The 13,144-nt window shown below is 43.5% G+C and overlaps 1 protein-coding gene across 4 annotated transcripts in view; it reads right to left on the minus strand.

The window, feature by feature from the left end:
- Positions 1 to 1,752: 1,752 nt before the first annotated feature.
- The window catches only part of TLR3 (toll like receptor 3), a 58,423-nt gene continuing 47,031 nt past the window's right edge, over positions 1,753 to 13,144 (minus strand). For all 4 annotated transcript variants that reach the window (XM_030191486.1, XM_030191483.1, XM_030191484.1 and 1 more), the window contains exons 4-5: positions 9,247 to 11,087; positions 1,753 to 2,495 (exon numbers count right to left, since the gene is read on the minus strand). In XM_030191486.1, the coding sequence (XP_030047346.1) occupies positions 2,270 to 2,495; positions 9,247 to 11,087 (2,067 nt within the window). In that variant the 3' untranslated portion in view covers positions 1,753 to 2,269. The remainder of the gene's footprint in view (positions 2,496 to 9,246; positions 11,088 to 13,144) is intronic.

A 13,144-nucleotide genomic window follows, 5' to 3' on the forward strand; every position in this document is an offset into this window, starting at 1 on the left:
TCCAGCATTCCCTTCTCTCTCATTGTCCCGCCCTCGCGAAAAGATGTAATGACATCAGAGGAGGGCGGAACAGTGAGATGGAAGGGAACGCTTGAAGCGAGCTGACGTCAGGATGTTACGAACGGAACAGAAGCCAGCCAGCCAGCCAGAAAACATTCAGGTACAAATCGCTGGACATGGAGGGGAGGAAAAAATCGCGGGACATCAGGGGGAGGAGAGGGCAGGGCAGAGGAGAATCGATGGACATGGATGGGATGGGAGGAGAGGATCGCGGGACACGAATGGGAGGGCAGGGAAGAGGAGAATCGCTGGACATGGAGGGCATGGGATGGGATGGGAGGGAAGGGAAGAATTGCTGGACATGGAGGGAAGGGCAGGGGAGAGAGAAAAAAAACACTTACATGAGAGCCTTCCTAGGGCCCATTTCATTGTTGATGAAACGGGCTTGGTTCCACTAGTATATCATAAGTTTCCCATATGTAGATATATATCATGAAATAAAATTTAATATCACTAAAACAGTTGCGGAGTGGGAGTATGGAGAGGGGTCGGCTGTTGCATGAATGGTAAAAAAAAAAGGCGCTGGGCGGAGCCGAAGCTTGTGGGGACCGAGAAGGAAGCAAGGGTCCAAGTACTTAGCTGCTGGTGGCCATTATCCCTGCTCCTCTGGTGAGTGGCCATGTATTCAAGAGACATGGCACACGATGACCTAAGCTTCCCCTGCTCCTCAACAATGCAGCCTCAGTGGCATACAAGTAGAGCACAAGCCTGTAGCAGATACTGGGAGCTGGTGTGCACCCAGTGATTGAATCTCCCTTCCACCCAGCTGCTGAGGATGGGACCATCAGAGCAACCTCACTTGCTGCTATTGCTGCCATAATACACTCATCAGTGATTCTCCATCATTCTTCCTCCAGTGCTGCCAACCTCACAGCAGCATGATTGGCTTCAAGCAAGGCTACAACCTGGACAAGATCCTGGGTAGGGGTCACTTCACAATATTCCATTTTGATTCACAGTTCTTTGCTGATAGTTTGTTTTGGAAATATCAAGATGGTGGCTACTGGGGCAAACTGGCTTCAGCCTTGTGATGTCATGCCATCTCTTATCTTATTAGACCTCCTTGAGCGGGGCACACAGTTACATGTATAAATTATAGAATATTATAATTTACACATGTGTTTTAGCAATTTAAATGTGAACATTTATACCAGCTCTATGGCTGGTGTTAAATTATACACATATATCTAATCAGTTACACAAGTATTCTACACAGAAATGTAGGAACCTTCTTCTCTTTGTAGAATAGTTGCACCATTAGTTTGCTTTGCTATCTGCCATGATAAATACTTCCTGCTTGAAAGTAAGTACAGGAGGAAGATTTTACAGGGGCAGACTGACCATTGGAACAACAGGGCAGTGCCGGAGGGCTCATAGCAGTAGGGGGCCCACTCTCCCCTAGCTTCAATCTAATTTTCATTGACTACCAGTTTAAGCTAGGGCCAGGTTTAAATTATTCACATTTGTGTTTTAAGACTATTCATGGTACTGTACCACTGTATTTATACGATCTTGTTCACTTCTTGCAGGGCAATTTAACTATTAACAGGTGTGATAGCCATGTTAGTCCACTTTTAAAGGTAATCAATAGAAATAAAACAAAATAAAACATGAAAAAGAAAATATGATACCTTTTTTATTGGACATAATTTAGTGCATTTCTTGATTAGCTTTTGAAGGTTGCCTTTCTTCCTCAGATCGGAAATAAGCAAATCTTGGTAGATGACAGTATATATAAGTGAGACATCAAAGCATTTCAGTGACAATGTCATCTACTACACAGTAGTTCCTATCCTATGAGACATTAAGGCTCTGCAAAGTTCATATAACAAACTGGTCTTGCACAAGGAAGAGGCTGACAATAGGTAGACAGGTAGAGGCAATGTATCACTCTGCTCCTGCTGGGTGCCAGCTGCAGGAGCTGGAGATAAGGGAAACGATCAATTTTCCAAGAGGAAGAAGTGCAAAGGCTGGGCTTGGGATCTCTGGAACAGCAGGATGTACAATACATTACAGGCTGATAGAACACTTTGCTCCTGGAGCTCCTTCTTGCACTGGGGCCCAAGGAAACTGTCTAGCTTGCCACCCCTAATGTCAGCCTTGAAAGCATGAGTGGCACTGAATTTTAGAAATATGTTTCTTCTTTCAGCTCATCCCAGCAACACAAAGCAACAATATGGAGAAAATACCACCTTTCTATTTTGAAACGTCAATTTACTTTGTTGCTTGAGCCCAATGCAACTTTTAATTTCTGACGGAATGCAGTCACTCGTTCTTGCTGAGCAGGCCAAGACAAAATGCAGTGTGATTTAACCATGCCTCTGCGCAAGCAGGTCTGATTCAGTTTATAATCTGGAATATCCTCCAGGAAGATAAGTATAATGGAATCCTGACTTTGCTCGATAGCCTGCTGTACAGCATGGTGCACTTTGAACCTTAAGCAAAGAACACAAGTAATAATTAGCAAAGCCACTCATGAATGGCTTCTTGCAAAAAGATTACATATATTAGATCATCAGTAAATTCTATTCTATAAAGTAACATATATGTCTCTGCTTGATAAACTTAGTCATTTTTATACCACCCAAATATACCACTCCAAGTGGCAACAAAAGAAAACCTTTTTAAAGGTAATATTTTTGCTTTAATTGTCACAAAGGAGGGTACAATCAAAGTGGCTTACATATTATATAAAGGTACTTATTTTTGTACCTGGGGCAATGGAGGGTTAAGTGACTTGATAAACATGTGCTGATGGCATACAACAAATCAAAAAATCCCTTTACTAAGGTGCGCTAATGGACTTAGCATGCGCTAATGATTAGTGCATGCGAAATGATAAGACGCCCATTGGAATATAATGGACGTCTTAGCATTTAGCGAACACCTTAGTAAAAGGACCACCAAAATGTACTTTCTACTCTAAAGGTTTATTAACATATGATATATAATCCCAATTCAGAGAATGAATGACAGGCATTTCTTTGAGTTGTGTAGGCTCATTTTAAAAAAGTGGAGCATGGGGTCGCATGAGCTAGCATTAGTTTGCTTTGCTATCTGCCATGATAAATACTTCCTGCTTGAAAGTAAGTACAGGAGGAAGATTTTACAGGGGCAGACTGACCATTGGAACAACAGGGCAGTGCCGGAGGGCTCATAGCAGTAGGGGGCTCACTCCCCCCTAGCTTCAATCTAATTTAATCACTTTTGATAGGTGGTTAGGGGCCCATGGGGCCCAGAACACTCAGTCCACCCCTGAGATTTTATTTGGTAAATTAAAGGAATGGAGTTACATTCTTTTTGGGGTTGGTTTTTTTTTTTTTTGCATTCTGATGCTCCCTGAAGAAGCCCAATACAGGCGTGACACCATCGGCTAAACTAGAGTAGTTTTAGAAAAGAGGAAGACATTTGATAAATCCCATGGTGGAGAGAAGTGGGAAGAATTTCAAACTAAAGTTAAGTGACTTTGGACTCTTGTATTGATGTACAGTATGATGAAGATGTATAATTAACATTCGTATGGCACTTGGACTCATGAAGAAAAAAAAAAAGAAAAAAAACTGCTAGGAGTCAGTGGTGATAATCATTTTGGCTTAATGCTGACATCACAATTATATTAGTTTTTAATGCTTTTGAGCCTCCGATATCCCCCTTTATAAAATTTATACAAATTCTTGTAAGTTTTGACTGGTATAGTCTACAGTTTATTATAAATATGTGCAGTGTGTTTCTTCTAGCAAAAAAGGTGCCAGTACTCAAATGTCAGGCCACCCTTCAGGGATGAGGTGATCACTGAGGGACTCATCCCCACAATAGCCAGGACCCCTGCAACCAGTCACAGAATCTATGACAAGGCAGAATTGGTGTATAGAGCCTGAGCTCTTTCATTAAAACTTGGGGACCATGGGCCAATTTCAACACACAATGGAAAAGGTGCCGGTACTCAGTACCCCCAAGTATCCCCTCAAAAAAAGCCCTGAATATGTGTGTATAAGAGATTTTCCACAATTATTCATGTGTTAGATGCTGTTGGCATATAGGTGCCCTGTATAAGAAGCTTGGGGAAGTTAAAACCTCCCCAGAATGAGCCACTGCTTCTCACCTCCCATCCACCCCTGCCCTACAGCACAGTTTAGCTTCCTCCCGTTGCACCTCCGCCGCCAGGCCTGCTCTAATAAACAACCATAGACGAGCACGAGACCTAGTTCTCTGCAATGTCGCTAGTGCTTTCTGTGCCGGTCCCGGAGGTCTACATCAGAGGAGGCGGGACCACCACAGGAAGCACTAGCAGCACTGCAGAGATCAGGTGGTCCCACATTCTTCTATGGTTGTTTATTAGCATGAGCTCAGTGGCAGAGGTGCAATGAGAAGGATGGACTGAAACTGTGCTGCAGGCTGGTAATGGAAGGGTGGGGAGGGAGAGAGAAATGAGGCAAGACTGGATGGGAGAGAGTGGGAGAGAGAGAGAGAGAGAGTGTGTGAAGAGAAAGATGAGGAAATACTGGATGAAGGGGTAGAGAAAGAGACTATTGGCTAGAGAGAATGAGAGACAGCAGAGAGGGGAGTAAGAGAATGATAGAGAGGGGCAATGCTGGTCAAGGGGAAGAGAGATAGGCAAAGGTAATGCTGAATAGTGTAGGGAGCCAAAGAGAGCGAGAGAGTTGTATGCCAAGGGGGGGGGGGGGGGGGGGGGGGGGGAGGGAGAGACAGGCAATGCTGAATGACAGGGGGGATGGGGTGTGCGGAGAGTCGCAGAGGCAATGTTGGATGACAAGGGAATGGGGTGAGGGGAGAGACAGAGGAGATTGGATGCACAGAGAAACAGGAGGTGAGAGAGACAGAGGCAATACTGCATGGTGGGTGGAAGGGGGAGACAGAGAGATGGACAGAGGCCTATGCTGAATGACGGGGTAAGAGAAACTGAGAAAGACAGGGCCGCCGAGAGACTGAGCTGGGCCCAGGGCAAGGCCGCCCCCGGGGGCCCCTGCTGCCGTCCCAATTCTTACCACTGTCACCTCCCTCTCCTGCTCTCAGGCCACCGGCGGCCTGGGAGCAGGAGGAGAGACCCTGGCGCCGGGCCCCCCTTGGAGGCCCGGGCCTGGGAAATTTTGTCCCCCCTGCCCCCCCTCTCGGTGGCCCTGGAAAAAGAGAGGAGAAACTGGATGGTGGAGAGAGAGAGACAAGAGGGGATGCTAGCTGGCAGAGGGGAGAGAAAGACAAGAGAGGGGATGCTGGATGACAGGGGTAGAGAGGAAAGAGATAGTGAAAAACTGGGAAAGGAGAATGAGAGGAGTATAGTAAGGGAAAGAGATGAAAAGCTGTAGATAGACAGTATAGAGAGAGAAATTGAAGATGGGATAATATGATGAAATCTGAATGCTTAGGTAGAAAAAAAATGAAAGAAAGCTGAACGAAACAGATCAGTGTTGGCATTAGTTGTAGTGGAAAAGGTGAAGAAGACAGGAAAGCAGTGAACAGAGACTGGGACCAACTCAATTAAAAAAAATTAAATGGCCAGGCAGCAAAGGTAGAAAAAATAATTTTATTGTTAATTTAAGATGAGGTAATGCAGTAGCCATGTTAGTCCAGTTTAAAAGTTAATAAATATAAATAAAAGAAAAAAACAAAAAAAATAAAGTGACACCTTTATATAGAACTAAATACATTTGTCCCCAAATTCTATAAAAGTTGCTAAAAGTTGTGTGTGTGTGCCCAATTTGTGTATGCAATTTAATTGAATAACAAGCCAATTAGCGCTGATAATTGGGCCATTGGTGCTAATTGGTAACACTGTATTTCCATGCATTTATCTACAAGCAGCTCCAAAAAGACAGCACAGCCACAGGAGGGTCACAAGCAGACTGTGGCATTCCCACAATGTATCCACTTTGTTAGAGAATCTGTGCCTAATTTAGGTATGTGGATTTACAACAGGGTTGAGCTGATGTAAATATTCATGCTTATAAGTAGTTGCAGTTCCCGGCTGTAAGTGCTATTCTATAAATGTACCTAACTTTGAACGCCATTTATAGAACAGCGCTAAGCGATTTTTTTGGCACCATTTATAGAATTTAATCCTTGGTGACTAGCTTTCGGAATCCAAAACCTAATTCTCCAGGTCAGGACAGTATACTGCTGTAATAGTATACTTATCCTAAATTAAAGAAGGAGCTTTTAGCCTCCAAAAACTAGTAAAAAAATGTAGCTAGTTAGTCCAATAAGAACGTATCAACTTATTTTCTGTTTTCGTTTTATTTGTTAACTAGTAAAAAAGGCCCGTTTCTGACACAAATGAAACGGGCGCTAGCAAGGTTTTCCTCGGAGTGTGTATGTTTGACAGAGTGTATGTGAGAGTGGCTGTGTGTGAGAGAGAGAGAGTGAATGTGCGAGTGTGTGTGTGTGAGAGAGAGAGAGAGAGAGAGTCTGGGTGCAAGTGTGTCTGTGAGAGAGTGTGTGTGTGAGAATGAGTGTGTGCAAGTGCGTATGTGAGACACAGTGTGAGAGAGAGTGTGTTTCACACAGATACAGTGTGTGTGACAGAGAGAGAGTGTGTGTGTGTGTGACACAGATTCTCTGTGAGACTGAGTGTATGAGACCAAGAGAGTGCGTGAGTGACTGTGTGACACATAGAGAGTGAATGTGATACAGTGTGAGACATAGTGTGAGAGTGAGAAAGACATTGACTGTGAGAGAGAGTATGTGAGAGAGTGTGTGTGTGACAGAGATACCTCCCCCCGTCTCTGGAACCTCACTTAACTTTGAAGGGCCAAATTTCACAATTAACCAGGAAAGTGTTTTTCAAGTTGACACAGCTCCAGCTTATTAAATGTCTGATGAGTCAAACATTTGGGCGCTGGTGCTGTCTCAGCTTGATTATTGCAATTCACTCTATACTGGATGTTCTCAGACATCTTTAAAACATTTGCAGATTTTACAGAATACAGCAGCAAAATGATTTGTTTGATCATGTTACTCCTTTGTTACGATCTCTTCATTGGCTTTCTATTGAAGCATGATGTATATTTAAGCTCTATATTCTTGTCCACAAAGATGGGCATAATCTAAAGGGGTGCCCAAGTTTTCCTGAGGATGTCCTCTCAAGACATCCCGGCGAAGGGGTGGGGAAACCCGTATTATCGAAACAAGATGGGCATCCATCTTTCGTTTCGATAATAGTCGGAGACGCCCAAAGCGCGAAATTTAGGTTGACCTTAGAGATCGCCGTCCCCAATTTTCGGCCACAATCAAAACCGAGGACGCCCATCTCAGAAACAACCAAATCCAAGCCCTTTGGTCGTGGGAGGAGCCAGCATTCGTAGTGCATTGGTCCCCCTGACATGCCAAGACACTAACCAGGCACCCTAGGGGGCACTGCAGTGGACTTCAGAAATTGCTCCCAGGTGAATAGCTCCCTTACCTTGTGTGCTGAGCCCCCCAACCCCCCCCCCCCAAAACTGTACACCACTACCATAGCCCTTATGGGTGAAGGGGGGCACCTACATGTGGGTACAGTGGGTTTGTGGTGGGTTTTGGAGGGCTCACATTTACCACCACAAGTGTAACAGGTGGGGGTGGGGGGTGGGCCTGGGTCCACCTGCCTGAAGTGCACAGCACCCACTAAAACTGCTCCAGGGACCTGAATACTGCTGTCATGGAGCTGGGTATGATATTTGAGCCTGGCATAGAGGCTGGAAAAAATATTTTTTAAATTGTTTTTGAGGGTGGGAGGGGGTTAGTGACCACTGGGGGAGTAAGGGGAGGTCATCCCTGATTCCCTCTGGTGGTCATCTGGTCATTTAGGGCACATTTTTGTGGCTTGGTCGTAAGAAAAAAAAGGACCAGGTAAAGTCGTCCAAGTGTTCATCAGGGTTCGCCCTTCTTTTTTCCATTATCGGTCGAGGAAACCAATGTGTTAGGCGTGCCCCAGTCCCGCCTTCACTACGCCTCTGACACGCCCCCGTGAACTTTGGTCATCCCCGCGACGGAAAGCAGTTGAGGACGCCCAAAATCGGCTTTCGATTATGCCGATTTGGGCGACCCTGTGAAAAGGACGCACATCTTGCGATTTGTGTCGAAAGATGAGCGCCCTTCTCTTTCAAAAATAAGTCTGAAATTATTTTATGGTTATGTCCTTGATTATCTACGTAGTGATGTTATTTACTGTGGGAACAACAATTCGCTCTCTAAGATCTAAAGACTATTGTTTGCTGCAGTTTCCTTCTGTAAAGCAAGTGAAGTATCAGTCCTATCACAGTTCTGGTTTTGTTTACTGCTCTGTGAAATGTTGGAATTCCCTTCATTTGGAGTTGAGATTAGTTGAATCCTGAGATGTCATAAGATGTTAAAGCCTTACTGATTTTCGATTTATTTTTTGAGCTTGTTTGATGTTCTAATATAGCTTGGATTGTTTATATATGATTTTGTATTTTTATTTCTCTAGCGATGGTCTAGTCTTTATTTGAATTGTAATCTGCATTGATTCTTAGTTGGTATATAGCAGACTAGACATTTTGTTGTATTATATTATATTGTATCCTGCAACCTAAGGGGCCCTTTTACTAAGGCGCGTAGGCACCTACGCATAGTGTGCGTCAAATTTGAACTACTGTCTGGCTACCACGTGCCCTGGGCAGTAATTCTAATCTTGACGCGTGTCCAAAATGCATGGCAGAAAATAATTTCTATTTTCTACCAAGTGGCGCTAGCCGGGTGGTAATCAATAGTGTACGTGCGCTGATGATTACCACCTGGTTAACGTGTGAGACCTTACCACTAAGTGAATGAGTGGCAGTAAGGCCTCAGGCCCAAAATGGATGCGCACTGGTTTTAATTTTGCTGCATATCCATTTTCGGCCAAATAAAAGGCCTTTTTTGCAGGCGCGCTAAAATATGGTGCTGTGCGCGTCCAATACATGTGCCTACACCAGCGCATGCCATTTTTCGGAGCACCTTAGTAAAAGGGCCCCTAAATCTCTGTATTCATAGGTGTCACATCTTTTCAAAATGATTGGGGGTGCTAAACACAGCAGAGATTACACCTCTGTGGACGCAATGAAGAAGCTTCCTCAATACTGGGGATGCTCAGCATCCACAGACCTGGCACTTAAATTTCATTAAACTCCTCATTTATATACAAGAATATTATTCAATAAAATTAATACATACATAAGGACCGATCACACTTACCTATGGCACCAAGGATCCTTTAAGAAATATTGTGTGATGACAAAAATGATCTTCCTGCTCCTTTTCATACTGTCAATGATCCCTTCGAGCCTAGGTAAGCCTGCTTCTAGATCTCTTTCCTCAAAACAAAATCTGACACTGGATTCTTCTAGAGGAATCAAATGTTTCACCACCCAATTCTCATCCTTCTTGGCATGAATAATATAGGCATCATATTCAAACTGCTCTCCCACTTTGTCTATTTCTTTAAAACCAAGAATTCGATTCACCGAGACATTCCAGTAAAATGCTATCCTCCACCCTTGAAATCTGACCAGCATGACAATGAAGATGAAAACAAGTATAACAGTGGTATTAATTATAAACAGGACTCGGAAAGGGGCCATATCTTTGCAGGCTGAGTTATCAAACTGTGTTACAAAAGAGCCATGATATTTAGGTGGTGTATTACAAATATACTCAGAACTCAGGTCAGTTATGCTTGTGTTAGTCACATTAATCCAATTAATAAACCAAGAGATGCTTTCACAGGTACAGTCAAAAGGGTTAGCACTCATGTCTAGTGTCTTAAGGCTCTTAAAAACACTCTCAAACACTGGTTTTTCAACAGATGTTATGAGATTTTTATGCAGGTTCAGTATATCAAGAGATCTTTGATCATCAAAAACAGACCATGGAAAAAAATTCAAATTATTTAATCCTAATCCCAGGTATTTTAATTTAGACAAGCCCCTGAATGCATTTACAGGGATCTCATCCAAGCCATTTGAGTCCAAACGAAGTATCTGCAAACTAACTGAATGTTTTAAAAACAAAACAGGACCACCAGGGTTAACACGTTTCCAGAGTCGAGCCAAGTTATTGTGTTGTAAATTCAGATTTTCAAGGTTGTGAAGACCATCCAATATATCTTCTCCAAAATTAGCAAGATTATTGTTACTGAGGTCCAAGACTGTCAAATTTTGTAAGGAATGAAATGGAGAAGGTGCGAAGTCTGGAATATTAAGTGCTGTTCTTCTCATGAACAATTTTCTAAGACTAGGAACAAAACTGAATGAATTCTTTCCTAATGACAGATGTTTGTTGAAGGATAAATAAATCATCTCAATACTGTCCAGACCTTTCAACTCATAACCTCTGAGCTCTTGGTCAATTTGATTAAGTCCCAAATCTAATACCTGTAGGGATCTCAATGAGGAAAAGGCTCCTTCCTGCAATCTAATGATTCCACATTTTGTGAGGTTAAGAGAGATTAAAGAAGAGTTGAAAAGTGATGAAAATGTTTTATTAGTTACTGTTTTTAAATCTGTGGAACAGTTACAGAGGGTCAAATATCTTAGACTTGAGAGGCCTGTAAAAGTATTAGGAGTAATTTCTGAAAAACAGTTGTCCTCCATGATAAGATGCTCTAAGCGTCCCAGCCAGTGAAAGGAAAGATCATCAATTATGGAAAATTTAGAGCTGTTGGTTCCTATGAGAGATTTTTTCAAGTTCAAACTTTCCAAATTTGATAAACCAAAAAATGTCAATGCAGTCAAATGAAAAATATGATTATTCTCCAAGTTTAAGTGTTCTAACTGTGGAAGTGAGGCAAAAGCACCATTACTGATTATAGACAAACCGTTGCTGGCAAGATTTAAAGAGGTTAAATTTGTCATAGACAATCCAGAGAAAGTTGTATTGGAGATACTTGAAAGCTGGATGTTGCGTAGTAACAAAGTCTGGATTCCTGTCCCAGATAATTCTGAACAGAGCTTCTCTAACAGTTCTGGACCCAGAGGTACCTTTTCCAACAGGAGAGCATGTAGATTTGCAATGACACGAAAACAACCTGTTTGAAACTAAAGAACAGAGGTTAAGTTTTAGGGGGGAAATATTCAGCCATTGGCAGTGAGTGTGTGCTCACCACCGACAGTGTTATTCCCAAATATTCAAAGCTGGGACCTGTGCGGGCTTCAGCTTTGAATATCCATTTATTTTTAAGCTGGCTAACACATAGCCACTTAAGCTGATATTCATCACTTAAGAGGCCATGAGCGCATAAAAATAGGACATTTATCCGGTCCCTTTTATATGCTAACCGTGACTGCTTCAGTGCTGAATATCAGTGGCCAAGTGTGACTCCACCCAAGAACACCCCCAAGATAGCTAGCTTTGGGGTCTTTTTACAAACGTGGCCTGCAGTAGTGTGGGTGTGACTTTTAGACACGTTAGGCTATTTTTTGCCACGGCAGGGAAAAAAGCTATTTTTTAATGGGCTAGGTAGGACATGAGCCTGCACTAATATTAAAACTAGTGCGTGCCTATTTATGGCCTGAGCCCTTACCGTCACCCACTGACCTAGCAGTGCCAATATGGGCGCGCTGCCGGTTAGCATCGGGAATGCCCCCGTGGTAGAAAATAGAAAATTATTTTCTACCGCGAGATTCAGTGCGCATCAAAATCAGAATTACTGCCAGGCGCATGTCCTACCCCGGTGGAAGTGCCGATTGGGCTAGCCCTCCTGCACCTTTGTAAAAGGGCCCTTTTGTGTTTGGCACTAACCGCAATATTCCGCAGCACATAGCCAATTAAGCGGCACTCAATATTAGCGGATAGCCCCAACCAAGCAAGTTAACCAGTCAGCGGCCTGCTAAATTGATTTGAATATCGGGCCTTAAATTGTCAAGGATGTGTGAGGTCATTTTTATCAGGGTATAAGACAGGGGAGGACAGGGGGCAGAGGAGAATCGCTGCACATGGATGAGAGGGGAGGGCAGGGGAGAGAGGAGACATACTGGATATGGATGGGAGGGGAGGTCAGCGAAGGGATTCGCTGGACATGGATGGAAGGGGAGGGCAGGGGAGAGAGGAGAATTGTTGGACATGGATGAGAGGGGAGGGAAGTGGAGAGAGGAGAATCGCTGGACATGGATGGCAGGAGAGGACAGGGGATAGAGGAGAATTGCTGGATGTGGGAGGGGAGGGCAGGGGAGAGAGGAGACATGCTAGACATGGATGGAGGGAAGTGAAGACAGGAAGCAGATGCACATGGATGAGAGGGGAGGGCAGGGGAGAGAGGAGAAATGCTGGAAATGGATGGAGAGGAGAGCAGGAGATAGAGGAGAATTGCTGGACATGGATGGATGGATGGAGGAGTTGGCGGGGAAAGAGGAGAAATGCTGGACTTGGATGGAGGAGAGGGGACAGAGAATTATTGCTTTATATGGATGCAGGGGAGGGAAGAGAGAGGAGAAATGCTGGACATGGATAGAGGGAAGGAGAGAGGAGAAGTGCTGGACATGGATGGAGGGATGGAAAGAAAAAAAAGAAGAAGATGCACATGGATGGAGATGAGGGAAAGGGAAGAGAGGAGAAAAACTGCACATGGATGGAGAAAATAGGCAAAAGCTGGATCCATGTTATACCTCCTCCAGTCAATTCCACGGAGGAGGACCCAGCTTTTACTTATGGATGTAGGACAAGAAATGAAGAAGAAAGGAGGAAAGTAAAGAAATATATGGAAAGGAAGCCCTGGAAACGGAGTTAAGAGAACAGATCGAAAGCAGCACAATCAGAGACTGGGACCAATATGGCTAGAAAAACAAAGTCACCAGACAACAAAGGTAGAAAAAAATCATTTTATTTTCATTTTAGTGTTTGGAATATGTGCAATTTGAGAATTTACATCTGCTGTCTTATTTTACACTGGGTATACTGGAGCTGTAACAGCTTACAGAAATTATTTATAATGAAAAAAAAATCACGTTATTTTTTTCTCCTATACTAGTATAATATTTTCAATGATGTCTGTTTATATGCGCCATGGCTGGTATACGGGATGTGACTAATGTGGGTGTGGCTATAATAGGGGTGGAGTCATATGTGGTGACCCTGCCCATAATGAGTACCGGCACCT

This window comes from Microcaecilia unicolor, chromosome 2, assembly GCF_901765095.1.
Source record: "Microcaecilia unicolor chromosome 2, aMicUni1.1, whole genome shotgun sequence".
NCBI lineage: Eukaryota > Metazoa > Chordata > Amphibia > Gymnophiona > Siphonopidae > Microcaecilia > Microcaecilia unicolor.